Source organism: Neofelis nebulosa, chromosome 1 (genome assembly GCF_028018385.1).
Source record: "Neofelis nebulosa isolate mNeoNeb1 chromosome 1, mNeoNeb1.pri, whole genome shotgun sequence".
NCBI classification, from domain to species: domain Eukaryota; kingdom Metazoa; phylum Chordata; class Mammalia; order Carnivora; family Felidae; genus Neofelis; species Neofelis nebulosa.
The window spans coordinates 161,167,778-161,194,133 of record NC_080782.1 but is presented as its reverse complement, the minus strand read 5'-3'; the positions used below and the strand labels follow the sequence as shown (position 1 = coordinate 161,194,133).

At 52.7% G+C, this 26,356-nt stretch overlaps 1 protein-coding gene across 3 annotated transcripts in view; it reads right to left on the bottom strand.

The window, feature by feature from the left end:
• The window catches only part of RASA3 (RAS p21 protein activator 3), a 120,885-nt gene that overhangs the window by 53,579 nt on the left and 40,950 nt on the right, over positions 1-26,356 (bottom strand). For 2 of the 3 annotated variants that reach the window (XM_058741646.1, XM_058741654.1), the window contains exons 2-3: positions 17,404-17,521; positions 6,220-6,323 (exon numbers count right to left, since the gene is read on the bottom strand). In XM_058741646.1, the coding sequence (XP_058597629.1) occupies positions 6,220-6,323; positions 17,404-17,521 (222 nt within the window). Of the gene's footprint in view, positions 1-6,219; positions 6,324-17,403; positions 17,522-26,356 lie in introns of those variants that run through there. The other variant, XM_058741662.1, reaches the window with a different exon arrangement.

Here is a 26,356-nt window from a genome sequence, read left to right as displayed (position 1 = left end):
ATTAATCTACACACCTACACAATCTCAGTGGTGTTGGAAATTGAGAAGTGGATTAAAAAATGTGAGTCACAACTCGAAGGGCCTAGAACAACAAAACAAGTTTGGAAAAGAACAGTTGACATGCTCACACCGCTGACTTGAGACTGGATTTGAGGCTACAGGCGCCGAGACAGCGGGCACCAGGGCCAGGCAAGGATCACAGACCAACGGACCAGGACAGAGGACCAGAAACAGACCCGTGCATATGAAGTTGGTGGTTTTCAGGAAGGCATCAGGGTAACTCAATGGATAAACCATTGCTGGATGGTCCTTCAGCAAACGAGGGTGCCACAACCCGACATTTATGAGAAAAAAAATGAACTTTGTGCCACGTGTGCAATTCACCTGGAATAGATGTAAATGTAGGAGCTAAAACCATAAGCTTTCTACAAAAAAGAAGGAGGAGGATGAGGAGGAAATCTTCACAGCCCTGGAGTAGGCAAAGATTTCTTAGATATGACATCAAAAATATAAACTATTAAAGAAAGAATTTTGACTAATTGGACTTCATCAAAATTAAAAACTTCTGGCCTTCAAGAGACACTGGTAAGAAAATGAACAAAGGGAAGAAAATATTTGTAAAACAAATGATCCAGTGAAGCACTTGTATCCAGAATACACAAAAAACTTTAACAACTCTGTAATAAAACAACCCAGTTAAAAGGGCAAAAGATTTGGACAATTCACCAAAGAAGTGATATAGACGGTAGACATATGAAAACATGCCTCATTCTTCATCATGAAAATGCAGTAAAAACCACAGTGAGATCCTACACACATATTAGAATGACAAAAATGGGTTAAAAATTAAAAGTGCCAACTCTGAGTGTGTGGAGAGGCTGTGTGGTTCCTGAGGCTCTCACGCAGCTGCGGAGAATTCAAGATGGCACAGTCACGGAGGAGCACGGCGTGGCAGTCTCTACCAGGGGCAGACACACACCACAGTGGAGGGGGAACCTTTTTCCTCCTACCCTTCTAGGTTCTCTAGGGCTCTGCAACAGAGGAAGGATGAACAAGAGAACAACAAACAGAAGTTTACCAACATGTCTCTCAGATCTACATGGGGGAAACTCAGCAGTGCACAGGGACTTGTGCTAATGCAACATCTTAACCTGAAACAATGACAAATTTCAGAGAAGAGACACCAAGGAAAGGCCTTCAGGTTTCCAGGGCACAAACTGCAACAAGGGGTGAGTGGAGAAAAGGGTGTCATGTAGACCCCTCTGGTGTCACCTTGAGGCTAACTCTAGGGTCATCTCAGTGATTAACTTCTGGCAAGTTCATGTCCTACTTTTAGGGCAAGCTGGAGATCTTTTCTTGTGCCTGCTTATTCTCAACTGCCTTCAGCTCAAAGTAATCCTTATGCCAAAGTGTGTATTTGGGGATGGCAAATTCTGCCATCTTTCAACACTTAGACGCCCTGGCAATCTGCTTCTTAGGAATCTTCCAAGAGAAACAAAAACACGTGTCAATATAAAGACCTGGTATAACGATAAGAGTGTTGCCAGCAGCTTTATTCACAACCACTAAAAATTGGAAACAACCCTCACTTCCATCCAGTGCTGAAGTGGTAAATAGCAGCACATGTGTACAAAGGGATGCTAGGTGAGGGGAGCATACTAGATGAAGGAAGCCAGACATGGCGGCCCACGTACTGTGTGGCTCCATTTGTGTGATACTCTGGAAAAGGTAAGACTGTAGAAATAGATGCCACATGCTTCGTTGGGGGCACTGAGGGTATAAAAGAGGCTGCAGGGAAGCTCTGGGGGATGGAAAGAAGTCTTAACTGTGGACCATTAACACGGCTGTCAACACCTGTCAGACTCCACGCCTAAAGAAGGTGCATTGCACTGCATAAAAATTATACTTCAATAAACCTCGTTATAAACAAAAGAATAAAGGTCTTGTTTCTGCCTCTCCCCTTTGGTAGAGAATCTGGAGGAAGCTGCTGCCAGTCCTGGGCTGGAGGGACAGCTGGAGAGACAGTGGTTTGAGCCAGGTCCCCCAGAGGAAGAGGGGCCTTGGGAGGACCCTGGGCAGGGGTGGCCACCAGAGCCAGAGGTGGGAGAGTGGGGAACGCCCCAGCCTCTGCCCCACCTCCCAATCCTGCCAGCCCAGACCTAACTGGAGGCTGGGTGGGTGGAGGAGGAGAAGGGGAGCCCAGGAGCAATCCAAGGGGCACAGGGACCGTTCACTAGAATCCCCTGTACCAAGTAGCATGGACTAAACACACTTCCTTGTTTTGGTCACCAAAACCATCAATGCCGTTCAGAGCCTTGGTCTGCACCACAGGATGGCTCTGTGTTGGTGCAATTCTAGCCCAAAGGAGAGCAGCCACACTTCAGTGTGTCTAGCAGCCGCATCCCGGTTAAAGGACATCCCCTGTGCACGAGAAGCACTGAAAGCAGCTACTGGACCACGGCCCCTCAACACACTGAGGCCACCTGGCTGGAAACCCTGCCTGATATCAACTCCTTCTGGTGCTAACCTTCTCTGGCCCAGGAAACCCCAGGCTGCCGACCACATGTGATGGAGGGATCGCAGCCGATGTGCACCCTCCCGCGCAGGTCACTTCCAGTTACCCCCAAACCCACTCTGGATGTTTCTCGCCTGCAGCTGACCTTCAGCCCACGGGGGCACAGGGTGGGCTGGAGGGAGGGCACCTGGACCAGGTCGCGGCACCCTGCTCCTGCAGCTCTGAGTTCTGTAATCAGCCCTCGCTATTAAGCTCCAGAGTCTGGACTATGTGTTTCCAGTGGGCACCTCCACCGGGACACACGTGCGGCACCAGGGAGCCTGGAGGTGAGTGCGGTTTCCTCCAGGTGTGCGATGCCATCAGACCCGACATCAGAAACCCCAAGAAGTCAGTGACACTGTGATTGATCCCATGACATGAATTTATACTCTCATCGTGGTAACAACATAATCACTAGTCCTAACTTTAGTCTCTCCCTGGAGACCCAGGTCGTTGATTATTTCTACAGCTGCAAAAATAGTGGCGGGGCATCGACATCCAACTGCCGACATAGCAGTTTCAACGCCACCAAGACTGCTAAGCCATTATGCTGCTGGTTACCTTAAAAAATGGCAGAGGCCCGGGGTGCCTGGGAGCTCCATTGGTTAAGTGTCCGACTTTGGCTCAGGTCATGATCTTGCAGTTCGTGGGTTCGAGCCCTGCATCAGGCTCTGTGCTGACAGCTCAGAGCCTGGAGCCTGCTTCGGATTCTAAGTCTCCCTCTCTCTGCCCCTCCCCTGATCATGCTCTGTGTGTGTCTCTCTCTCAAAAATAAATAAACATTAAAAAAAAAATTTTAATGGCAGATGCCTTAAAGAGGATATCAATAACAGCTTATTTGATTATTTTGAGGAGACATAACCAACAACCATTTGAGCAGTTTCTCTGGTTGAAATGTGCAAAAATAGGGCACCTGGGGGCTCAGTCAGTTGAAAGTCCAACTCTTGATTTCAACTTGGGTCATGATCTCACAGCTCTTGAGTTCGAGCCCTGCATCAGGCTCCATGCTGCCATGAAACCTGCTTGGGATTCTGTCTCTCCCTCTCTCTGTCCTTCCCCTGCTCCTGCTCTCTCAAAATAAATACACAAACATTAAAAAAAAATTTAAATGTGCAAATATAATTTTTTATCCTTAAGATCACCACTCAAAAAAGCTTTCCTATGTCTCCAAAGATAAATCAAATCTTCTTCATTATAGTGTAATCTGAGTCAACACGGAAACCATCTGGGAAGCCTCTGGGTACTGGATGACATCTGATGCTCAGACTGAAGACCTATCACACACCAGCAGGATGAAAAGGGGATCCAGAGCGAGAGCAGGTTCTGGGGTGACGCGCAGGAGACCCACTAAAGGGTCTTTGGCAGGGAGGACCAAAGCGGGTGCGGACACACCCCCTCCTCCCATGCCTCTGCTAACACTGGTAACCACTCCCCTACAAAAACGACAGGAGATGCTTAGCACACGTGCTAGCTGTGCATCTTCAGGCAAGTATCTTACCCTCTCTGAGCCCACTGCTTCTTCTTTAGCAAGTGCAGGTGGTACCTACTTCCAGGGGTTATGCCCATGAAAATACTGGCACAGTGTCTGGCATGTACCTGCGTCCAATACGTGTTAGTTTCCTTTTAACTGTTAGGATCAGCTGAGGAGCCCCACAAAACCACGGAGTTTCAGGCTCAGCCCCCGAAGACAGGCTGCACACGAGCTCATCACCACAGGCTAGTCAGACGTCAGGAAATGGAGGCGCGTTTAGAGACTTCTTGCGTTAGGAAGGTGTGGCAGGCACCCCCATGATGGTGGTGGTCTGTGTGGATGCACAGTGGGGGCCGTGCTTGTGTGTGTGAATGGAGACAGAGAGGCTCCTGTGGACATTGAGAGGTTTAGTCCAGATAACAATTTGAGTCAGATTACGAAAGGTCTTCAATACATGCTACGGAGTACAGACTTTCCTCTCTGAGCCACATCCAGCAGTACAGCTACAAGCTTGACAATTTCTCCCTCCCTTCCCTTCTCTCCTTCTTTTTCTTCCCTCCTTTCTTCTCCTTCCCTCCCTTTCCATTCCTTTCTTCCTTTTTTTTTTTTAAATATTAATCAGGCTCTACAATGGAAGCACATAGCCCCAGAAAAGGGTTTCTTCAGGAGGGGGAGTGTCTATAAAACACTGAATTTCTAAAATGGGATAAATATAATGTATGGAGGTACGTTATATTGTCTTTCAACAAATGTTTGGTGACTGTCTCCCAAGCCAAAGCCGGATGTTAGGGAGAGACTGGGTCCAGACTGTCCTGAGCTTTCTCGTAGGTGCAGAGGGATGCCAGTGGTCAGCTGCTCATAGGGAGGAGGTGCCGATGGCCGGCATGAAGAAAGGGCAGCTCTGGAAGCTGTGGGAGAACGGAAGGATGGAGGGAGAGAGAGGCAAGCTCTGCGGCCACGGTCCAAGCAGAGTGCAGGGGGTCGGGGCCACCCCTGGGATGGGAGAAAAGTGGACTCCAGGGTACTCCAGGGTACTGGGTCTCAGTGGGTCAGTCAGGAAGGTGAGGAAGGGGCAGGTGTGGATTTTACCTGGTGATGAGGAACCTTGGGCCACCACCAGTTCAGCATGACAACCACAGGGGGCTGTGGGGCAGCCACACTTAAGGCTGGGCACCAAGGACGCAGCAGAGAAACAGCCAGCTGGGGTGGCAGCTGGACAGCATGAGGCCGGAGGCTGCGGAGGGAGGGGGGTGGTCACCACTGCCTCGGGGCTACTGGCTGGGACAGAAATACCCCTCACTGGCTGTGCAGGTGACCTTCTCTGCAGCCGGATGCCCCAAGAGAGCGCAGGAGAGAGGCATGAACACTCCATGATTCAAATGCTCTACTGCAGAGCTAAGTCCCCCAAACGCCGCCCCAGGAGCAGCCATGGCCACAACACGGGCATCACATGGGGCCTGGAATTCAGCAACTACACTTGTGCCCACACTTAGCCTCTCAATTCCTAGTTTTCGTGCCACAGGAACATGAATAGGGTCTTCCTGGGACAAGTACCCTCTTGATTGGATAGGCCCTCCTTCCTCTCCAGCAGTGCTCCCCCGAGATGCTCGCGCCTCTGAGAGCCCCAGTACTATCCCATCTCCGTGGAGGGAGTCAAGAGTCAGGGACAGGGACAGCCTGGGGAAGTGGGAGGTGTCCTCTATACACTGGTTCCTCAGAGGAGCCCTTGGAAGTCATTTGGGGACAGGCTAGGGGGTCTCTGTACCCTGACTTTGAAGGACAGCTCTGAAGCCTTTGCCAGCGTGGCCTGGTGTCTGCCATGTGAACTCATGGTGTGAAGTTTCTCTACACGCTGATGGGTAGGAGGGACTTAGGCAGCTTGACCCTGCCACGGACAACACAGGAGGCCCATCCAGGGAGGCCCGTCCATGCCACAGAGGACTCAGGAGGCCCGTCCAGGGCACGGGGGACGTGGGAGGCCTGCCCCAGCCACCTCGCCACAGCTAGGCCAGCCCCGTGATCACTGCCACTCCCCACCGCCACTCTGCACGGCCAGAGAGGCCAGGCCAAGAATGCTGATGGGCACCGCTGGCTCCAAGCAGAGGACCTGGAGGAGACACTGGTGGCTGGCCAGAATGAGATCCCATCCAGAAGAGGCAGAAGAAGTGAAGAAAACGTCCATTTCAGTACCTACCTATGATGGAATCCCTCCGGAAAACATCTCTATCGAAAATGTAAAATGACAGGTGCCGAAAATTCCGAGGAATTTCGCAGTAGAAGTCTTCTCCGTAGAAAGGGCTGAGAAATAAACAGAATGGGCTCTGTTAGACTGTGGGAGCCGCGGCCTTGCTATCTGCCGGCAGGTGCAGGAGCCTGAAGACTGAGCACCAGCCTAGGGCACACGTGTGTCACCTCACCTTTACATGTCACACTGCACGAGTGGCCTGCTATGCTGGCGGGGAGCTCCACGCAGTAAGAGTTGCGCCCACTGTGTGTGCCCAGGACCGCTGCGACACTCTGAGTGTCTGGGGCAGCAGCTGGCAGGCCCCCTTTATGCATTCAAGGAAAACTCGGCGTCCCAGTTTCAGACCACGCCCCTTTTGCCCCAGAAGTCGGGGTGAAACCCGCACTTCTCACAGGGGAGAGGACCCCTGCCCACCAAGCTGAGCCTCCAGACAGACCCTGTGGGTGAGTCACTGCGCAGGACACTCAGTTTGGGCAGAAAGCCAGAGGCCCTGTCATTAAACAGACCCCAGGTGCTCTGGGTGGGCAGGGCTGAGGTCAGCAAATGTGGCTTGCCGACAGAGGACGTACACTGAAAACAGCCCTGCACCAGGCTGGTTGCAGCTGCTGACAAGGTGGTCAGCAGATCACTGCAGCGCACACACAGCCGCCTCAGACTTTGGTGTGTCCACCCCACGCACGCTCACGGCGAGGGTCCACAGCAGGAAACATAATCAGTCAAGGAAGAGCTAGAACAGCATGCTACATTGGTTAGAAAACGAGCCACGTTCGCTCCTGCTCAAGCTGGAAAGGTGAAGAGGGACAGTGGTGCCTGGAGTGGAAGTTTAGGGGGAGGGACACAGACGTGCCCCAGAGAAAAAGGGAGGGGGCGGTGTCAGCTCACTCATCACCAGTCCTGAGATGACTCCCACCCCATGCTTAGGCATCTCTGAAGTCAGATGTCCCCTGCAGACAGCGTAAGGAAGGACTGCTCACACGTTAATTAGCCGTAACAAGACGGTGCCTCTCAGAACTGACCAATGCCACAGACCCCTGGGATATGGTGTTTCTGTGGCACGATGTGCCATGGTTCCATGTGGCTTAGTTGGTGTCTGCTTCCTACCATTCCGCTCCAGCAGGAAATAATGAAATATCCTAAAACACAGGCACTTGACACGTCAGTCAAAATTACCCAGCTCCTGAAGCTCACGGGCCTCATCTCGACTCACTCCGTAGTTGGATCAGCTCAGCATGGAAGGACAGACAGACGGAGCGTATGGGCCCTGGGATCAGCTCAGCATGGCCCAGTGGCCCCAGAAGGATGGAACATATGGGCCCTGGGATCAGCTCAGCAGGGCCCGGTGGCCCCAGAAGGATGGAGCGTATGGGTCCGTGCTGGGGCTAGAAGGAGACCCCATGAGGAAAACAGACCCACGACTGTTGGTTTGTTGATGCCAGCCCCCCAGGTAGGGGATGTACCAGCCCCTGGATGGGGGGCAGAGGGTGCGGTCAGGCCAGCCCCCCAGGTTGGGGATGCACCAGCCCCTGGATGGGGGGCAGAGGGTGTGGTCAGGCCAGCCCCCCAGGTAGGGGACGCACCAGCCCCTTGCGGGGGGCAGAGGGTGCGGTCAGGCCTCTGTCCTCTCTGCATGGCCGTGACAGGCTGCCTGAGTCCTGTCCCAGGCACATGCTCGACATGAGGCAGAAGCGAGGAGCAGGTCAGTGCCCTGGCCTGGGCTCCCAATCCCAGCGTGTGGGACTCTGGTGTTTGCTCTCCACATGGAGCCGTCTTCACTCAGGCTGCAAGTCAGAACTACCTGCACAGGCTTGGAGAAAACGTGGCTGCCCTGGCCCTGTCCCCTGAGAACCCTCTCCAGGGTGAGGGGCCACAAAGCAGGAATCTTTAATCCCACACCCACATGAGTGTCTAACACAAGCTGCCAGGTCATTACGGTCTCTGAACCAACCAGACGTTACACATGGGCAGCATACAGATCCCTTCAGTGGTGCAGAACCCCACCTTGTACCCTCGGGCACGCCACGCGGGGCCAGGCTTCATCTTAGAGGCCACAGGGAGCCACACTCCAGGTGATGCCCGGCACTGGGCAGCTCCTGAGGGGCTGGTGGCATCTGATAGAGCCTAGGCCTGTGCTCCAAGGCTCTGTCTGCAGGTACTGGGTCCCCGGTAACCACACCTGTCCTTCCCCAATGGAGCAAAGGCACCCAGGAAAGACACTGTCTTCCCCGTGTGTTGATTCCTAATTAGACTTACATGGATGTTCTTGGAACTGCCCTGTGCTTTGCTCCCTTTTGGCCTGAACTGTTTGCTTTAAAAAACACACACATTCGTGGATAGGAATGTTACCTATACTGTTAACTAAAAGCAAGAAATAGCTTTTTCTTCTTAAGAACGAAACTGTATTGAGAATTTTGCTTTATAAAATCAAAAGTAGGCTCATGAGGATGGCCAGAACTGAAAAGACAGAGAACAAGTGTGAACCCTGACATGTTGCCTGCAGGAACATAACACAGGACACCACTTGGGCAAACAGTGGCAGCTCCTCAAAGCAGTAAACAGAGTAAGCATGTGGCCCAACAACCCCCACGCCCAGAGCAGGGGAGACACACGTCCACACAAATACTTGCATATGAAAGTTTACAGCAGTATTCATACCAGCCAAAAAGTGAAACAACCCAAAAATCCGCCAACAGAGGAACGGATACACAAGGTGTGGTCAGTCCACACAGGGGAATATCATCAGCCGTGGGAAGGAGACACGATTTGCCACCTGCTGCCACGTGGGTGCACCTTGAAATCATGACGCTCAGGGAGAGAAGCCACAAAAGGCCACACACGGTGTGATTCCATCTGCATGAAATGCCCCAAACAGGCAAATGTGGGGAGACAGAAAGTCTACTGGCGGCTGCCAGAGAGCAGGGTACCGGCAGGAAATGGGGGGCAGCAGAGGGGATGGGCTTCTTTGAGGGAGACAAAAATGTCCCACATTGACCGCGGTGTGAGCTACAACCCCAAATATACTAAACCCACAGAGCTGTACATTTTAAATAGTTAGTTGTATGGCATGTGGATTATGTCTCAATAACGCTATTTTTTTAAAAACCAAAATTTCAGGGGCGCCTGGGTGGCTGTCGGTTAGGCGTCCGACTTTGGCTCAGGTCATGATCTCACAGCTCATGAGTTCGAGCCCTGCGTCAGGTTCTGTGCTGACAGCTCAGAGCCTGAAGCCTGCTTCTCACTCTGTGTCTCCCTCTCTCTCTGCTCCTCCCCTGCTTGTGCTCTGTCTCTCTCTGTCTCTCAAAAATGAATAAATGTAAAAAAAATTTTTAAAAAAACCCAAAATTTCAGGGTGCCTGGGTGGCTCAGTTGGTTAAGCGTCCGACTTCGGCTCAGGACATGATCTCGCAGTTCGTGGGTTCGAGCCCCACATCGGGCTCTTTGCTGACAGCTCAGAGCCTGGAGCCTGCTTCGGATTCTGTGTCTCCCTCCTTCTCTGCCCCTCTCCCCACTCACGCTTTGTCTCTGAAAAATGAATAAATGTTAAAAAATTTTTTAAAAAAACCAAAATTTTAAAAATACATAAAGAAGTCAGAAAGTGAAAGCCAGAGTTAGCATTATAGGGGATATCCTGCTAGATTTTTCCTCTGGAGATGTATGAATATAGACCAGAGGCAGATATAGATGGGGGTGCATATTTTTAGATAGAAGCGGGATTACATGATGCATCCTGATACACAGTCTGCTTTTTCCTTTGATATCATGCCAAGGACCACTTTCCAAACAAGTACATAACAAGTCTGTCGCCAAAGAGCACCTGAGGTGTGAGTGAGCACAGCAGATTGATTCGCCCTCGCCAACCCTGACGGGCATGGGCGCCTTCCTGCCTCGCCATCCTGCGGCCAGCCACCTGCCCGAGAAGGACCCCCACGGCAGAAGGGTGCTCGTGGTCCGAAGGCTGTGGTGCAGAACGCCCCTCCAGAAAGTGGCGACAGATTCAGCCCACACCTACCCACATGATTCTCAGCAGCATTTACAAACCTGTCTGGTCTGATGGCAAACTAAGCATGCTGCTTCCGCCGGCTCAACAGCAGCCACACGAGCATGAGTGTGTCCGCTGAAACGCCTCTGGCCCAGGCTCTCTTAACGCCCATCTGTGTTCAGGATATTCATCCACTGAGAACTTTCAAATTTGTGTTGCAGCTTAGGAGACAAATAACTGACACGCAGCACGTGAGAAATACCTTGTTAACTGGAAACGCCACAACGTGGTTAATAGTATCGGTCATCAATGGGCAAGGATGGGCGTGTGGTCCCACCTTTTCCGAAACGTGGGAGGGACCCTGCCCTCAGGAGCTGAGGCCGCCCAGGCAGCAAGGCCTTTCAGAAAGACCAGCTGTGGCACTGTGGGGGCAGGACGGTGGACGGCAGCAGACCTACGCGGGGTGTGAGTGGGCCGGGCCTCGCCGTCGGTACCCTTCCCCTGAGCGTCCCCCATCCCAAGACACACTGGCATGGTCATCCGGACAACCCCACCCCCTTCACGGGCAGCAGAAGTGGAAGTGTGTTTGCAAAGAGAAGGAAACTGAAGCCTTCTCCATCCCTGCCCTTCTCTGTGTGCCCGGCAGGACAGTATCTGCTTTCTGGTGAACTCAAAGGGGCCCCAGCTCCCAGCCTCCCCTTCCTTCCCATTAGTGTCTTAACCTGGGGCATCTCTCTGCACAGACCCCACTTTGCCCCGACCAAGGTCAGCAGCTGTCAGACGTGCGATTAATGCCCCACACAGTCGGCCCGCACTTGCAGCCTCGGGGCTCCAGAAAAGCAGCCCGAAGGACCCGGCTTGCCCTAAATGCTGCTGCCTGATGGAGGAAGTCACGCGTGCCGCGGCACCCACCTCTGAGGCTGGCCAGGGTGACAAGCTCTTTCCCTCAGTAACAGCAGGAGAAACTTGGATGGAGCTTCACAGCATCAAGGGATCGCTCACAAACAAAACACCTCCAGACCAATCTCCAACAAGGAGGAACCACCTGTGGCCCCTCCGCTCCTCCCACAGCCCAGCGGTTCACATGGGGCCTCGGCTGGGACCCGTGGGAAACCCCGCGCTTGTCCCTGAGTAATTTCCTAACGTCCAGGGTGGGGGCAGGGGGAGGGGCAGGGCTGCCTCAGCTGGGGTCCCTGGCAGATTTGGGGGAGACGGGAAGGAAAGAATAAGGAACGTCGCCCTGAGTGACTCTGTGAGACGTCCATTCTTAGAACAGTCTTCGTAACAGACTGAGCGATGGATGTGCCACGGAGAAGGCCCGTTGAGGTCAGAGCACCCAGAAGCAGCAGGTCCGGGCTCCCAGCAGGAATGTGGGGCCCACCTCATGGCCCAGGACGAACTGGGAGCCAGGCGGACAGAGCAGGTTTTCTAGAAAGGGCTGCAGCCCATCTCCAAACAGCTCCAAATTCAGCTAATAAAACATGCGTGTGGTTAAATCATTAATTGAAAGCTAGATTAAAATTTCACTAAGCCAATTCATTGCATTTCATTGCATGCAATTTCATTGCATGTGGGGTCACACAGCACTCTTGCTGCTGGGACTGGAGGGGTGGAGCTACGTCTCCACCAGGAAGGAGAGAATCAGATCAGTTTTTGTCCCAATGCTGGGTGGGCAAAAGTGTCCTGCCTGGACCCCACACACTTGTCACCTGGGTCAGTCACTGCCTGCACTGGCAGTGCAGCTCCGAAGGGCCCACGGCAGCTACTGCCGACCACAGGGACACCGAGGACACTCAAGGGTGCTGGCCTGGCAGGTGGGGCCGGAGGGGCCTCAGGTCAGCACTGGGCAGGCACGGGACCAGGCAGGAAACACACGCAGGGGGCTGTTCACACTCTTCCCGCGGCACCAGGACCCAAACTAGAGATATCTCCTGGAGCGCCCCAGAACCAGGTGAAGGTGAGGGGAGGGAACGATTCCCTGCCTGGAGCGCCCCAGGACCGACCATGGTGCGGGGGACGGTTCCCCACCTGGAGCGCCCCAGGACCATGGTGGGTTAGGATCCCTGCCTGCAGCACCCCAGGATCTACTCCAGCTGGCAAGAAATGTCTGGGCCTAAAGTCCGCATTTATGTCCAAAAAACTTTTTTTTTAACTTTAAGTGGAGAAATTGGAGATAAGAGTAAACGTCAGGAGAAAATGTTACGCATGTAGCCTCATGAGTCAAAGTCAGTGTCTGCTCACCAACAACTTGGTCTTTACTGACAACTTATAGAAAATGAAGTGTGTCTTCCCAAATCACAGACTCCTTCCCGTCCCTTTCAGATTCAGCATCTGGGGTCTTCCCTGGTTTAGTCACCCCCACCACACTGCGGTGCTGTCTTCTGAGCAATCTGTACCTTTCGGGGTGAGCAGAAGACGCTCCCGGGTCACAGGCCCAAGAGGCACACACGCACCCACTCCACCATCTTGCACTGGGACGTTCTCAGCAAGAAGGATGTGAGGTGCTGTCACCATGCCCATGCCCGCCAACGCGATAGCGAGCTAGTGCACCTTGTCACTTGGCTCCAGAAAGTGGTTATTTTACTGTCTAACTCCTAACTTTATGTAAAAAAGCAAAACCAAAGCATACAAACAAAAGAACAAAAAAACCTCCCCAGAATCCCACTCTCCCTCCCCCACAAATAACCACATTGACATTTATGTCCATATATTCCAGACCGTTTGGGGAACACAGCCTTGTAACCTGCCCTCACGACTCAGCAAACGTTACCACCCCGAAGAGCGTGGGCAGCTCCCACGTTAAGGGGCCACCGGAGCCCCCGCTCTGCAGGAAGACAAGACGGGGGCTGCAGGCCAGGACCGTGCGGTCGGCCCCTTCCCCTCACATGGCAACGCAAATGCGAGGTGAGAGGAGGCAGAAGGTAGCTGCACCAGGGCCGGGTCCTGGAGCAGCTGTGGGGACAGGCTCAGCACTGCGGGCACGAGGGCTGCCGGTAGGAGAGGCGAGGCTCACATCAGGAGCCTCTCCGGCCAGGAGCTGTCACACATCCTGGGGGAAAAGGGAGCCAGTGTCACCCTCACAGTAATCACCTACACCGACAAAAGGCAATGAAGACACTAGCACTTTGTGAACCTTCTTGCAAAGGAGTGGGCTAACCCAGCACTTAAGAGGTCTTGTTTTTAACTTCTTTTGTGCCTATAGCATCAGTACCCTCCTTCTACTGGATAAAATGGTGATTTCCTCCAGGGTAACCTTCCCCACCCCTGTAGTGCAAGCAGGAGGTGACCCTCCTGAACGGGACCAAAGATGTGCTCGGCGGACATGCCGTGCTGGCCAGGACCCAGCCGGTCCAATGTCCTAGAGCCTTTAGTTCAGGTACACAGTAAACAGATAATGAGGTGCCATTTAAGTGATGACACAATCACAACCCTAAAAAGTTACACAAAGTTCGCTCTCAACATCAGGAAGGTTTTTTCCGAGTAAGAAAGAAACTTTGCCCAAAACCACCCTTCAGAGGAAAGGGCTCCTTCGCTCTCACAAGCGGGTCTGTAGCGGATGCTCCCCCACCCCCGCTCCCCCACATCAAAAGGAGAGGAAAGAAAAGGGAAAGAGAAGAACAAACTAGGCCCTCTCCCTAAGAAATCGGCTGAGTAATCACCAGTGAGTGCTGGGGACACCACGCAGTGTGGTCACAGCCTGCTGCCGCCCCAGAGACCACCATCTGCTGGTGAGGAGGAGGAGGAGGGAGACACGTGTCCCCTTCTCTCTCACATTGTCTGCACTTCCTACGGAGTCCAAACACATGCTGTGCAGCAGCTAAGCCCGAGGCTGACCTGCCCCAGAGGCTGCGGAAACTCCCGCTGGAGCTCCGTGTCCCTCCAGAGCATGAGGCCTGGCCAGGCCGCCAAGCCCTTTGGCTCTTCGAGTTCACAGACCAGATGGAGGCTCCTGTTTTCCCGGCGACTCTGCCACCTGAAGCATCGGACCCGAGAGGAAATGCTGGTCCTGGTGGAGGCGTGCTGGGGGTGCAAGATGCCACGGCGCAGTGAGGCGGGACCTCCTTGGAGGTGACTACCCCTGGGGTGTGGCGGGCCGAGCCCACACTGCAGACTGTAGGTATCACCAGCTCATGGCCCAATGTGCCCACTTCCTTCTGTCTGGCAGCCGCCGTTGGAGTTGGGGCCTTCTTCCTCTGACCCCCGATAGCGGCAGAGGCCTGCACACGGCCTTCTGCTCCTGGGCTCTGCCCTCCGGCCACGGCTGCTCAGGCCGGAATCTTAAAATACCGTCTTGTTCCAGCTGCTGTCCCATGCGGGCTCCTACCGTTCTCTCTCCCCTCACTGTGGGAAACCTCAGGACACACGTTTAGACACCATTCTGTTTGGTCCTTAACCCTCTCTTCATCCTTCCTTCCCATTTCTTTGTGTGCCTGGGGTACGGCTCCACTAGGCCTTCTAGCTTACCAAGTCTCCCTTCAGCTGTGTCTCAGCAGCTATGTATTCATGCAGAGTTTTTCACTTTAATTCGTGTCTTCCTCATTCCTAGAAATTCTACCTGGTTCTTTTGTAAACTGGTTCATCACTTTACCATTTCTCACCTCGTGCCTGTTTTTAATCTTGTCTCTGATTACTTCAAATTCCTTAAACTTTGTTGGCTGACCTGCAAACTCAAAGGTCTGACTCTGTGGTCTATTGTTTCAGCAAATACACACAACACTTTATCTCTTGTGTTCCTTGTGAATCTTCTCCTCGGAGAACACAGACGAAGAATCTTTAAGGTGTGAACTGAAGGATATGCTTGAATTTGCTTTGACTGGCTTTTCATCAGCTCGGTGGACGTCACAAGCTACTAATCCAGGACTACAGTAATGTACGTGCATGGACTGAGGTTTCTGGACCACAGACACAGTATGGATTCAGGCCTGCAAACTCACAAGACAGCTGATTTTCGGTTTCAAATATTTGGTGCCAAGTGGAGGCAGCAATTTTTCTTGCCAACTTCTTGGATGGGGTGGATTTATTTGCCTTTTGTAAATAACTACTATAGAGGAGAACTCCGGGCTACCAGCTCACAAAGCCCATCAGTGTGAATAGGGTTTTGCCTCAATACTCAATGACCAAACGCACCCATGTTTTAAGCTCCTGGAATTATACTGTTGGTGTCTTTCTTTGCTATCAGCTTTCACTTTCTGCTTACAGCACCCTCTCCTCGTCTGGCATATTAGATAAGCACTCAATAAATACTCACTGAGCTAATAAAGAAACAAACAAAAACAGCCAAGCTTGTTGAAACTGTGTGTAAGGAGGGGCGCCTGGGTGGCGCAGTTGGTTAAGCGTCCGACTTCAGCCAGGTCACGATCTCGCGGTCTGTGAGTTCGAGCCCCGCGTCGGGCTCTGGGCCGATGGCTCGGAGCCTGGAGCCTGTTTCGGATTCTGTGTCTCCCTCTCTCTCTGCCCCTCCCCCGTTCATGCTCTGTCTCTCTCTGTCCCAAAAATAAATAAAAAACGTTGAAAAAAAAATTAAAAAAAAAAAAAAAAGAAATGCTTTCTTAAAAAAAAAAAAAAAAAAAGAAACTGTGTGTAAGGAGAGCATGAACATTCCACCAAGAGTTGGACGCTCTGATGAGCTCACGAGAGCTCACTGGCTTCTTGGGACACCATTTTGGGGGTTACCACTTGATTCTGGCTATTTCTCAGAGGGCTGATTCTCCAGACAGAACATATTACCACATCATCACTTTCATTTAGCTCTCGGCCTCCGTTTCCTTCTCTAGCACACTCTCTAATGTCACCAAAGTCAGAAGCCACCATTTCTATTTCTAAACTTGTGTGAAATGCTTTGAAGACTGTGACTCCAATTCTCAGCCTTGTCTAAAACAGAGGCTCCCAAACACAGTCCAGGTCTGGGGCGGGTCCAGCTTCCCCGGGACTACAGGAACTTTCCAGGTGTATCCCCATGGGCCTCCAACATCAGCTGTGTAAACACGGGAAGGATTTATCCGGCATCAGGACAATGGAAATAACCCTGAAGGTTCCCTGGCACCACCTTCGCCATCAGCCCCAAAGCCGGACTTGACTCCTGACAAAGTCCTCAGGCTTCTGCAGAGAATCTTGCATGAAACAACCACGCCCACTTGGCCTCGAGGGCGGCCCTGAGTGCTGGTGGCCCTGGTGCAGACGGAGCACGAAAGGTGTCCCTGAGTTTCAGGGCCAGGAGATCCTCAACAGTCAGTGGTCTGGATGTGTCACTGGCTCCCACTCCAGGAGCAGTACACAAGGATATAATTCATCTGCTAACACGTTCTCAGATCCCAGCTATTTGCAGGGATCCACACGACAGGCTGTGCCTGGATCCTTCTCTCCTCCATCAACCGCGTGATGACAAACACTCATGCAGGAGCGGCCTCAGTGTGCTTCTCCCCGGCCACAAACCGCAATCCCAGCCCTTGCTAACACTCGCATTTTGGGGGCCCCTCTCCCCGCCCCCAATGTGAACTGCTGTGACTTTTAGGGCGCCCTCACCTCCCATCCCTGGGTGTGGTCTAGGGCAGCAACCCAGGGAACTTGTTAGGAACGCAACTCTTCCAAGTCCTGGGCAGACATCTGGGTCCCAACGAGCCCTCCAGTGATGACAGACCCTGAGCGCCTGACCTTGAGAAGCCATCATGTGGCCTCCTTGGTGTGAGGCCTGTTAGGTGCCTGCTCCTTGACCTGCTCTAAAGCTATCACTGAGCGGTTCCCCAGCCTCTTGCCCCCCGTGGGCATTTACCTTCTCGCCCATCTCAGGTATGTCTCTCTAGGAAAACTGAAAGGAAGGTGGTAAAACAAAAATATTCACCCTCTCAAAATGCTTGATTTGTGCTCTGCGCTTGTACACACCTTCTGGCTCATTTCTGACCAGGAGTTGCCCGCATGTGTCCCCACAGGAGGTGGGCACTGCCACCAGCACCGTGCCCCCGTGCCACGCAGTCCTGGGTGCCGCAAGCACTTGGGAACAGTGGTGGTCCGCCCACAGGTGGAAGCACATTGCCCGGAAAACCAGAGCTCGAGGGAAAGTGTCAGCTGGCCACGCACACGGAGCAGTGGACGGCGGCCCCAGGCCCGGGCGCACCCCCTGCAGAGGGAAACGTATCCAGTGAACCATCAGCAGACATTACCAGAGTGACTTCTCCACAATTTTGGTCCTAAAAACCTCCTCCTGGTCCAGGTTCACGGTGCAGTAGCAGTCTCGCATCTTGTTTGGCCCCGGGTACGTGGGAAGGTTTTTGGCTTCACCTAGAAAGAAAAGGTACATAACACCATCAACTGGGCCCGGAATTACTCACAGACGCATCTCCAAATCACGGCTTTCTTTCAGAGCAGCACTGCTTTCTCTTGTGTATACTTGGTAGCTCTTTTGTTTGTTTGTTTGTTTGTTTGTTTGTTTGTTTGTTTTGAGAGAGAGAGAGAGAGAGAGAGAGAGCAAACAGGAAGGGGCAGAGAGAGAGTCCCAAGCAGGCTCTGCACCATCAGCACAGAACCCAACGTGGGGCTCGAACTCACAACATGAGATCATGACCTGAGCTGAAATCAAGAGTCGGACACTTAACCGACTGAGCCACCCAGGCGCCCCCCATTAACTCTTTATAATGTCCTGGTTTTCTTGTCACCACAAGTCACAATGTCACAGTGAATACCATTTGCACTATTAGAATGCAAGGGAACACACACATTAACCTCCAAAACAGACTGAAAAAGTAGGGATCTATGGGCCTACCATTTGGGGTTATTAGTTTTATTTTATTCACACTAGCCCCCTTAATTTTGTTTAACGTTTAAATGATAGTAAGGTACATATAAACTAAAATTTATCATCTTAACTACCTTCAAGTGTAGAGCTCAGCAGTGTCAGGTGTATTTACACTGTTGGGCAACCAATCTCCATAACTTTTTCATCTTGCAAAACTGGGACTCTGCACCCACCCCACCCCCAGGCCCTGGCACCCACCCTCCCACTTTCTGTGTGTGAATCTGGCCAGTCGAGGTTAATTCACAGAATGGGATCATTCAGCCTCTGTCCTTCTGTGACCGGCTGACTCCCTCAGCACAATGCCCTCAGGTTCATCCATGTTGTCCCAGGTGTCAGGATCTCCTTCCCTGTCAGGGCTATAGGTGGGTCACACTGTATACAGATGGGCCCATTCATCCACCCTGGGTCACTTTCTAGTCTGATTTTGATTTGATAGCATTAGAACAAAATTGGGGCAATAAAAGGACTTTCTTTTATTGACAAGCTGTTTAAAATACAGAGTGATTAGCCAGTTAGAAGTGAGTCCCGAAGGGGGACCTGCGGCACAGATGTGGGCCGAGTGTCTCCCCCTCACAGCCCCTCCTCCACATGGAAGTGTGGCTGGAGTGAAGGAGAAACCCACAGGCAGCAGCACGGCCGGCCAAAAATGCCAGACTCCTCACTGACCTGGGTCTGTCTAGAGGCCATCATCAGAACCACAACCTATGTCCTCCGCTAGAAATGCACAAGCGTGAACGGCAGGCCCAAACAGCCCCGTTCACTTGCAAACGGAGAGTGATGGGTAGCTTGCAGCATGGACAGCTGATGTCCAGGTGACGTCTCCTCCGAGGAAGAAAAGCCTCAAACACACTCTTGCCTCTAAGTCTTCTGGGGGGCGTCTGCAGGCACTGGACCCAGTGCTGGGGAGACAGAGAGGTTCTGAGAGCCCAGCACCACGCCATCCACCCAACACGGCCAGTAAATACCTGTCACACCGTAAGACCAAACTACCTCATTCTTGTCGAAACTGAAAAACACACCAAATACCAACCTCAAACCGGAGCCCAAGTTCCTCCGAGCTCAGCGCCAAAGCTACCTGGCACACACCATCCTCCACAGAACTCCAGCAAAACCAGACATCATCACTCACTTGGGGGAAATGAGCTCATTTAAAAGATGCCACTTTGCAAACACACATATGCAAGAGTCCCCAGGAGGGCAGAGAGTGCCTTGATTTGTTCCAAGCTCTCAACTTTTCATTTAATGTCATTACAGAGTAGAACAAGTTGGGAGAGGGTGCTGACCTGGGTGGGGCTTTCTGTGCCCAAACATCGTACTTCTGATCAAAGTGTCCTTCAGGACTCCTAAGAGCACCAGGTGTAATCTGTGCGGGTGGCCCCTTCCTGCACACGGCCAGAACGTGAGACCCGCTTCCGAGCCTCAGTTTCACTAGCTGTAAGAACATGAGAACACACTAGCTCTCCAAGGCTCCTCCAACACCAAAAGTGTTTTAATTTCAAAGATTCCAGAGGTTTTTCTTTTGGGAATCATCACTGGCTCTTAGTTGGTGAGGAAAGAAATAACAGATGAGCGTTTTCTTGCATGGCCACCTCAACATTGCAACGCTCCGGAACACACCATTTTTAACATGAGTCCAACCCATGAAAACATGGCCAACCGGGTAAAAGGCACGTGAATCTGAGCCAAGCTTCAAGTCAGCTGTTAACATCAAAAAACAGACTTTGTGAAGACTCCTGGCAGATGTGAAAGGTCAGAAAAACGTATGCGCAGGGTGGGGGACCAATCCCAGAGCCAAGGGCTGTGGCGGCGTCTTCAGGGACAGAAGGGCAGGTGGGGAGGTGCAGGATGGACATATGGCTCCTTCCGCTGAGCTGACCCAACAGGGCAGTCACATCACACACGTCACCCTGAACCAGCCCTTTCAAAAGTCTTCCGGTTCTGGACTGGGAACTGATCACTTTTGCCACGTTCACAAATCTTTAGCCTCATAAGCAGCCCAAATCTGTGGACGTCCCAGCTGACGCCTGTATGATGTGAATCAGGGCTTCCCACACTTCCCTTCGGAATTTCTTTTTGCAGCAGATGAGATACTTAGCTGCAAGTTCCTGTGTTCCTTAAAAGGAGAAGAGAAACTTGTCTGAAAGCTTCATGGGAGATGATGGTTGGTGGAAATCACAGAACTGGGATTTTGTTCCTGTTTGTTCTCCAAAGAACTTCGGAGCAGCAGGAACAGTGGCTGACACTCCTCTTCAGGGTGAGCACCGTCAGGGCACAAGAGAAAGATGAGCCCTCCCTGGACAAGATGACACTTGACACTGAAAGTGCCTGTGTGAACACAGACCGCCGCGTTCCTCCCACCCTGCTGGCCCCAGGCGGAGGGTTACAGAGGCATCCTGGCCGCCATGACGATGGTGCCACAGAGAGCCAACCTTAACAGGCCACTCAGATCAGCAGCGGTGGGGGCAGTGGGCAGCATCGCCGGCCACGTCCTATGCCCGGGGTCCTCACAGTTGGGGCGGAAAGGTGGAGAATGATAAGCTACCCCGAGTCTCTGCGTGGAGCCCCGCTGCAGAAGGGGGTGGGGGTGTCTCAGCTCTCGGGTGGTCCATCCAACCACATGAGGAACTGGCACCACTTCTTCCATGCTGACTACTTGTCCCACAGTCTAAAGGCCGTTTCCCTGGCTGACTGTGTCATGGTGCCTCCCTTTTCCTAGCATGTGGAGACACTTACCCAGGAAAGTAAAGCCCTCCTGGCATACAGTAGGTGCTGAATTATTTGTTGAGTGAACTGATAAACAAATGACCACAAGGTAAAAGAAGGTTTCATTCTAAGAACCAGAGTAGGATCATTTTCCTCCGTCTGACCACATCTGAAATGTACCCTCGGCACCAACAAGAGCCGTGTGCTGCAGACGGCAGCTCTGTCAGCCCTGAGAAAGCAGCCCCTGCCCGGTCCGGGCGGGCTGCTGGCCTCAAGGTGCCGAGAGAGAGATACAAGTCCCCATCCCTGAAAGCGGATGTCGGAGGTCACAGACCCCAGTGCCCCAGGAGAGACTCTGGCGACGGCGGTGGGGGGGGGGGGGGGGGGGGGGGTGGAGGGGGGGTCTGATCCTGCCTGCTGCCCCCAACACCCCAGGAAGAGAAGGATAGAGGGAAGCAGGTGGGTGGAGAGCTCCGCTGACAAACCACCTCTCTTCCAGCTGTGAGCCTCGGGCGTCCTTCCTGCGTGTGCTCTGAGCCACCACATCCACACCCCTTAGTGGCCCCCCAGCCCGTGGCCTCCACCTGTGAAGGGGAATATTGTGGGAGAACGCAGGCAGGTCTCTTGGCCACTCTGGTTCAGAATACTCAAACGGGCCCGGAGATTCTGGTCACTAACTTATGCTAACAACATAAAAGTCTATTTCCCCAAAAAGATCAATTCCATGATTAAAATATTCTCTTTCCCTGAGTATATATTTTTGAATACCTTGCTATCTTATCTTGATATTAAATAGAACACAACTGCATAAAAACAGACAAAACTGGGATTTCTAAATCAAGCTACATGCGACCTTCCCTGCTGCATGCAGATTCGTCCTGAAAACCCCACGTTGAGCTGCCTGGACCCCCGCAGGGCACGACCTCACAAGCACTACCGCCTGCTTCCTCTGCCTCCAGGAGGGTCACGGCCCAGGAAGGGGTACTGACACACCTTTCAGATTTCCTCAAGTAGGTAAGAGACAAGCATAAAATAAGGCTATTCACAGGGAAATTAAAAGCTCAAAATACAATGAAAAGAAGGAAAATTACACGTATCCAGCTGCCCCTCCCCCACCACCTGTGACTCAGCGGTCAATTGAGCTCTGAGTTCCCTAGTAGCTAAGGCAAGAATGGAAACAAGGCAGAACACACTCTTCAGACTTTCTCTGAAAATAAAGCACACCATTCTCCCTTGGGAAACACTGTTTTACAGCAAGGAGGTGACGGACTGGGCCTGTCTTCTGTGCTCCTTTTACGAGAGATCACATGGCTACTTCTCAGCCCGTCTGTCATGAGATGAGGCACACAAACTACAGTTGCTGTGAGAGTCCCAGTGAACGAGGTGGGGTGGCTCCACTCGGCTCAAGGCCAGGCCTCCACGTGCTTACCACGGACTCAGACGGCCATCTCCACAGCCAAACCGTCCCACGGCCGAGGCTCCTGGAGACATCTGGATGGCCCAAGTTCAGTTGAGGGGCATCGTAAGACCCCCAAGGAGGACAGCAGAGCCAGGCCCCAGCGGTCCTCAGTCAGGCCTCTGCCCTCAGACGGACAGCTTCCAGCCACACGGCCCCTCACTGGGCTCCTCTGTCCTCCCCGAGGAACCTGGGACATGGCTGGGTCTCACTTCTGTCTTTGCCTCCAGGATCTAAAACAGCATACTACTCTGGCAAACAGTAATGATCCTGTAAACGTTAGCTCAAACGAAAAGTGAGTGAATGCACTAATAAAATGACCAGCTGGGCAGGGCTTTGGGAGTACTGATTCCACACCTCTGCTGGGTATTTCGCAGGCGTCTTTGAGAGCCAAGGTGCATAATCAGGACCAGGGAGCTGGACCGTCCAGCAGTGATTGGGCAAGGACAGGGCCCTGTGGATTCCACCCCAGTCCAGGATGTGTGCTGCACCCTGAGCCAATGATTGGGCCCCTGGAGGCCACTGCTGGAGGGACAGCACAGGTGCTCTGGGAGACTGCATGAGCAGAGCCTGAACTCCCAATACCCTTGCAGACCCACAACATGTGACAGGCATCTGGGATCCCCAGCTCCTCCACCAGCCGACTGCCATAGCCCATCTGGACCTCACGGTACTGAGGATTCACCCGGCCAAATCCAGCCCAACCCGCCAGCCCCAAATCCCTAGCCCCAAAGCTGTGAGATACAGGTGGCTGTTTCTAAGCCTTAAAACTGTGAGGAAGCCTATCCCCAGGACACACACAAGTCCAAAGCCTCACAAGCTCATACAGGTCTACCCAACGCACACACAGCTTCCTCGTATCACAAGCTCATACGGTATTAGCCGGGCACACACAATTTCTCACGTTAGAAGCTCATAGAGGACTACCCAGGGCAAATGCAATTTACTCATTTTCTGAGCTCCTATACTGCTAACCGGGGCGCACACTATGTCCTCAGGTCCTGATCTCATACACTGGAAGTCAAGTGGCTTTCCTTTTCCTCCCCCTCCGGCACACTGCTGATGACCTTAATCATGTGATTACTCCAGTGACAGTGTCTGACCCCATCCAGCCATCATCTTATCTGTGTATCACAGCCCTGAGGGGCTCAGGACATGTGTCCTGTGGGCGGCACGGGGTGGCTACAGGAGATACTTTGCACATGCCGTGGTGTGATTCGGTTCCTATTGTGCATCCATTATCCCAGATTGGAGAGGGGAAATAAAACGTGATAGACAGACACGCACGGCGAGCCAGATGACGGCACAGCCTGGTCTGTGGGGACCTTTGAAGGCTGAACCAGCCAGAGCCACAGCTGGTTGTGACCTGACCAGTCCCCTCCTAAGAGGTCATCATAGCAGCAAGAGAGAGCAGAGCAGGTCTGTCTTGATGAACTGTGCCGGCTTGCTTTACAATTTCAGGATCCAACTGCTTTTTTTAACATTCCTTAACAGACCAAGAGACTGGAACAAAGAAGCTTAAAGCCCCCGAGTGAGTGTGCAGGAGGCCTGCCTGCTCTTGCCGAAGCCACATCAGACAAGGGCTGTGCTCTCACCAGGGCCACACACAGGACCCTGGACCGGGGTGGCCCTGCTGGTCCTTCGCCTCATGGTCACCTTACGTTTACCCCCTAGAAAAGGCGCTGTTGCCCCGACCTTGATTTCCATTTGTCAGGAAGGTAGCATTCGGAGCCTGTGAGTAGAAAACGCTGTCCCCCTGCCGGCCACACTGTCATAAAAAAACATAAGTCAGGTGTCGTGTCCTCAGGCCATGGCTCCACAGAGGCCAGGGAGACACCCTGTATTGGGTGCTCCCCTCAGGTCTCAGCCTGGGGCCCTTACCGAACATGGCGCTAAGACACAGTCTGCTCTCTAAATGCTGAGTTAGTGGATGTCATTTAAAAATGGAGTGATTTCACATTTATTTTAAATCCTTTAGAAAACTCTGAGGATCTGGCCATGCCCATAGCCACTTCCCCTTGCTGAAACGGTTGCAGCAGATCTGGTGGGGTGGCCCCTCTCAGGGGGCACCTGCTGGCCTTGTGCATTTGGAACCACCGTGCCACACATTTGGGGGACAGCCCAGACCTGTTCAGGTCTTTTTGTGCATGTGGTTGTCAGAATCCATCGCTCGAGAAAAGCCACCCCATGGTGGAAATGTCGCCAAAATACAAACCCAAGGGCCCTGGCTTCTCATGCAGTCTGCCCTCCCTGACCCCTCACTGAGTCTGCCTACACCCCACTCTCCAGAGTGCCTGTCAGCCAGGGGGCAACCGCCCCAGAGCCCTCCACCTCCCCAACAGTGCAAGCGGCATCTGGGGTCCCCTTGGAAAATGGAATCTCTAGCTGGAAAGCCACCTGTGGCAGACTGCGGGAGGAGGGGGACTCTGGGGCAAAGGCCTATAGCACATCTGCAGAGACGGAGGGCAGGCTGGCACCCACCTGCCGGGAGCGCCTCCCCCCTCCACGCCCCTCGCTCTGGGTCACCCCTGGCATCACTTAATCCCATGGTTCCCGAATGGCCGGGCAGACCCCTGTGCCAGGACCACTGCTACAGGTGCACGGAGCCCCCTTCACGTGGCGCTAGGGCTGCCAGGACGGGGTGAGAATGGAGGAGGCGGCCTCGGAAGTCTGAAGAACGGCCCCTGAATGAGAAACAGAAGCTTAAGACACTACAATGCCAAGACAGAAAATCAGTCACTTCTCCATTTTCCAATTAGTTCTGTACACAACAGCACAACCTCAGAATTATTTACATGTTCAATTTTGAACCGAACTCAAACTATTCAGCACCAAAAAGACACAAAACAGTAGCTAACCTCACCCTCTCACTTAAAATCTAGTCTTTTCCCAAGCGGGGAGAAATGCATGTTCTAATCTCACACTTTTCCAATGAAGCTAGAGGTGAAAACAGTGTTCTTGGACAATACCTCGATGCTGAAATAAAAAGCTGGAAAATCAAGAAAAGTGAAAAAGAAACCACCAGTTTCCTCTTCATTTTTAAAACATTGTGTTGAATGAGCCTTTGATTCCTTGGAAACTAAACTCTGTGTCTATTCGCAAAATACCTTTTCACCTAGTGCTGCATTTTCTATCTAACAGCCATGAAGATCAGAAAAGAGTAATAAGCAGGCTGTCGAGAGCACAGCCACTTTGCATGCTGAAGACACACTGAGTGTGCCCTCCATGCCTGTGACCCTGGCACCTCCCCGCAGCGACGTGGAGACGTGGTCCCCCCAGGACCTCACGCCCCTCCCAGGCGGCACGCTCCGGGCAGACAGGTGTCCACACCGGCAGGAGGGCCGCGCTCTGGCTCTGGTCCAGGCCAGGGCTCGGCGTGTCCCCACGGTGTGTCCCCGCAGCTCCAGGTGCCCTGGCCCCATGGCAGCATACGAGCTGCCCCCTGGCCCCGGGAGGGGAAGTCCAATTAGGGACCCCGCGCCTCTGAGCTGCGCACCTGCACCTGCTTGGCCCTGGTGGGGAGGGGGAAGGGGAGGGAGGTGCCACCAGCAACAGCAACTTAAACCAAAGCCCCCAGACCCGGTCCCGTGTGCCGGGGGACCTGCACATTCGCACAAATCACAGACTTTCAAAGTCACAGAAGTTATCAAAAAATACTGTTTTAGAGACATAGATGCTCCCATACCCTCAGGTTGCAAACTGCTGTGGGGACACATGTCACCTCCCCGCGACCCAGTCTGGGGCATCGCACACCTGCAAACGGCTCCATGCAGTGGCTAGAAGGGACCGTCCCTCACTGAGCTCCCAAAACATGTGTTTGCGTCCCGTGTAGGCGATTCTCTTGTGTCACTTTGCCCAGTGCCTCTCCCCCTGCAAGGGTACACCTCCAAAAGAACCTCAGAATTCTCCAGAGAACATCCTACTGGAACCTCCTCGTCTGAGGGAAAGACGACAGATTTGAACAAATCTGCATAGTGCAATTTCCCAAATTAATGTTCACATGATGAAATGTTAGCTGGTTACTAAGATCAATGAATAAGCTTCCGGAGAACACAGTAGGGACATACATAAGAAATAAATAAAGAGGGACGAAATGTCAGTAAGTGTGAAACTATAATTACTAAAACAGCAACTGTGCCTCGCTGTAAGTAATCAAACTGTA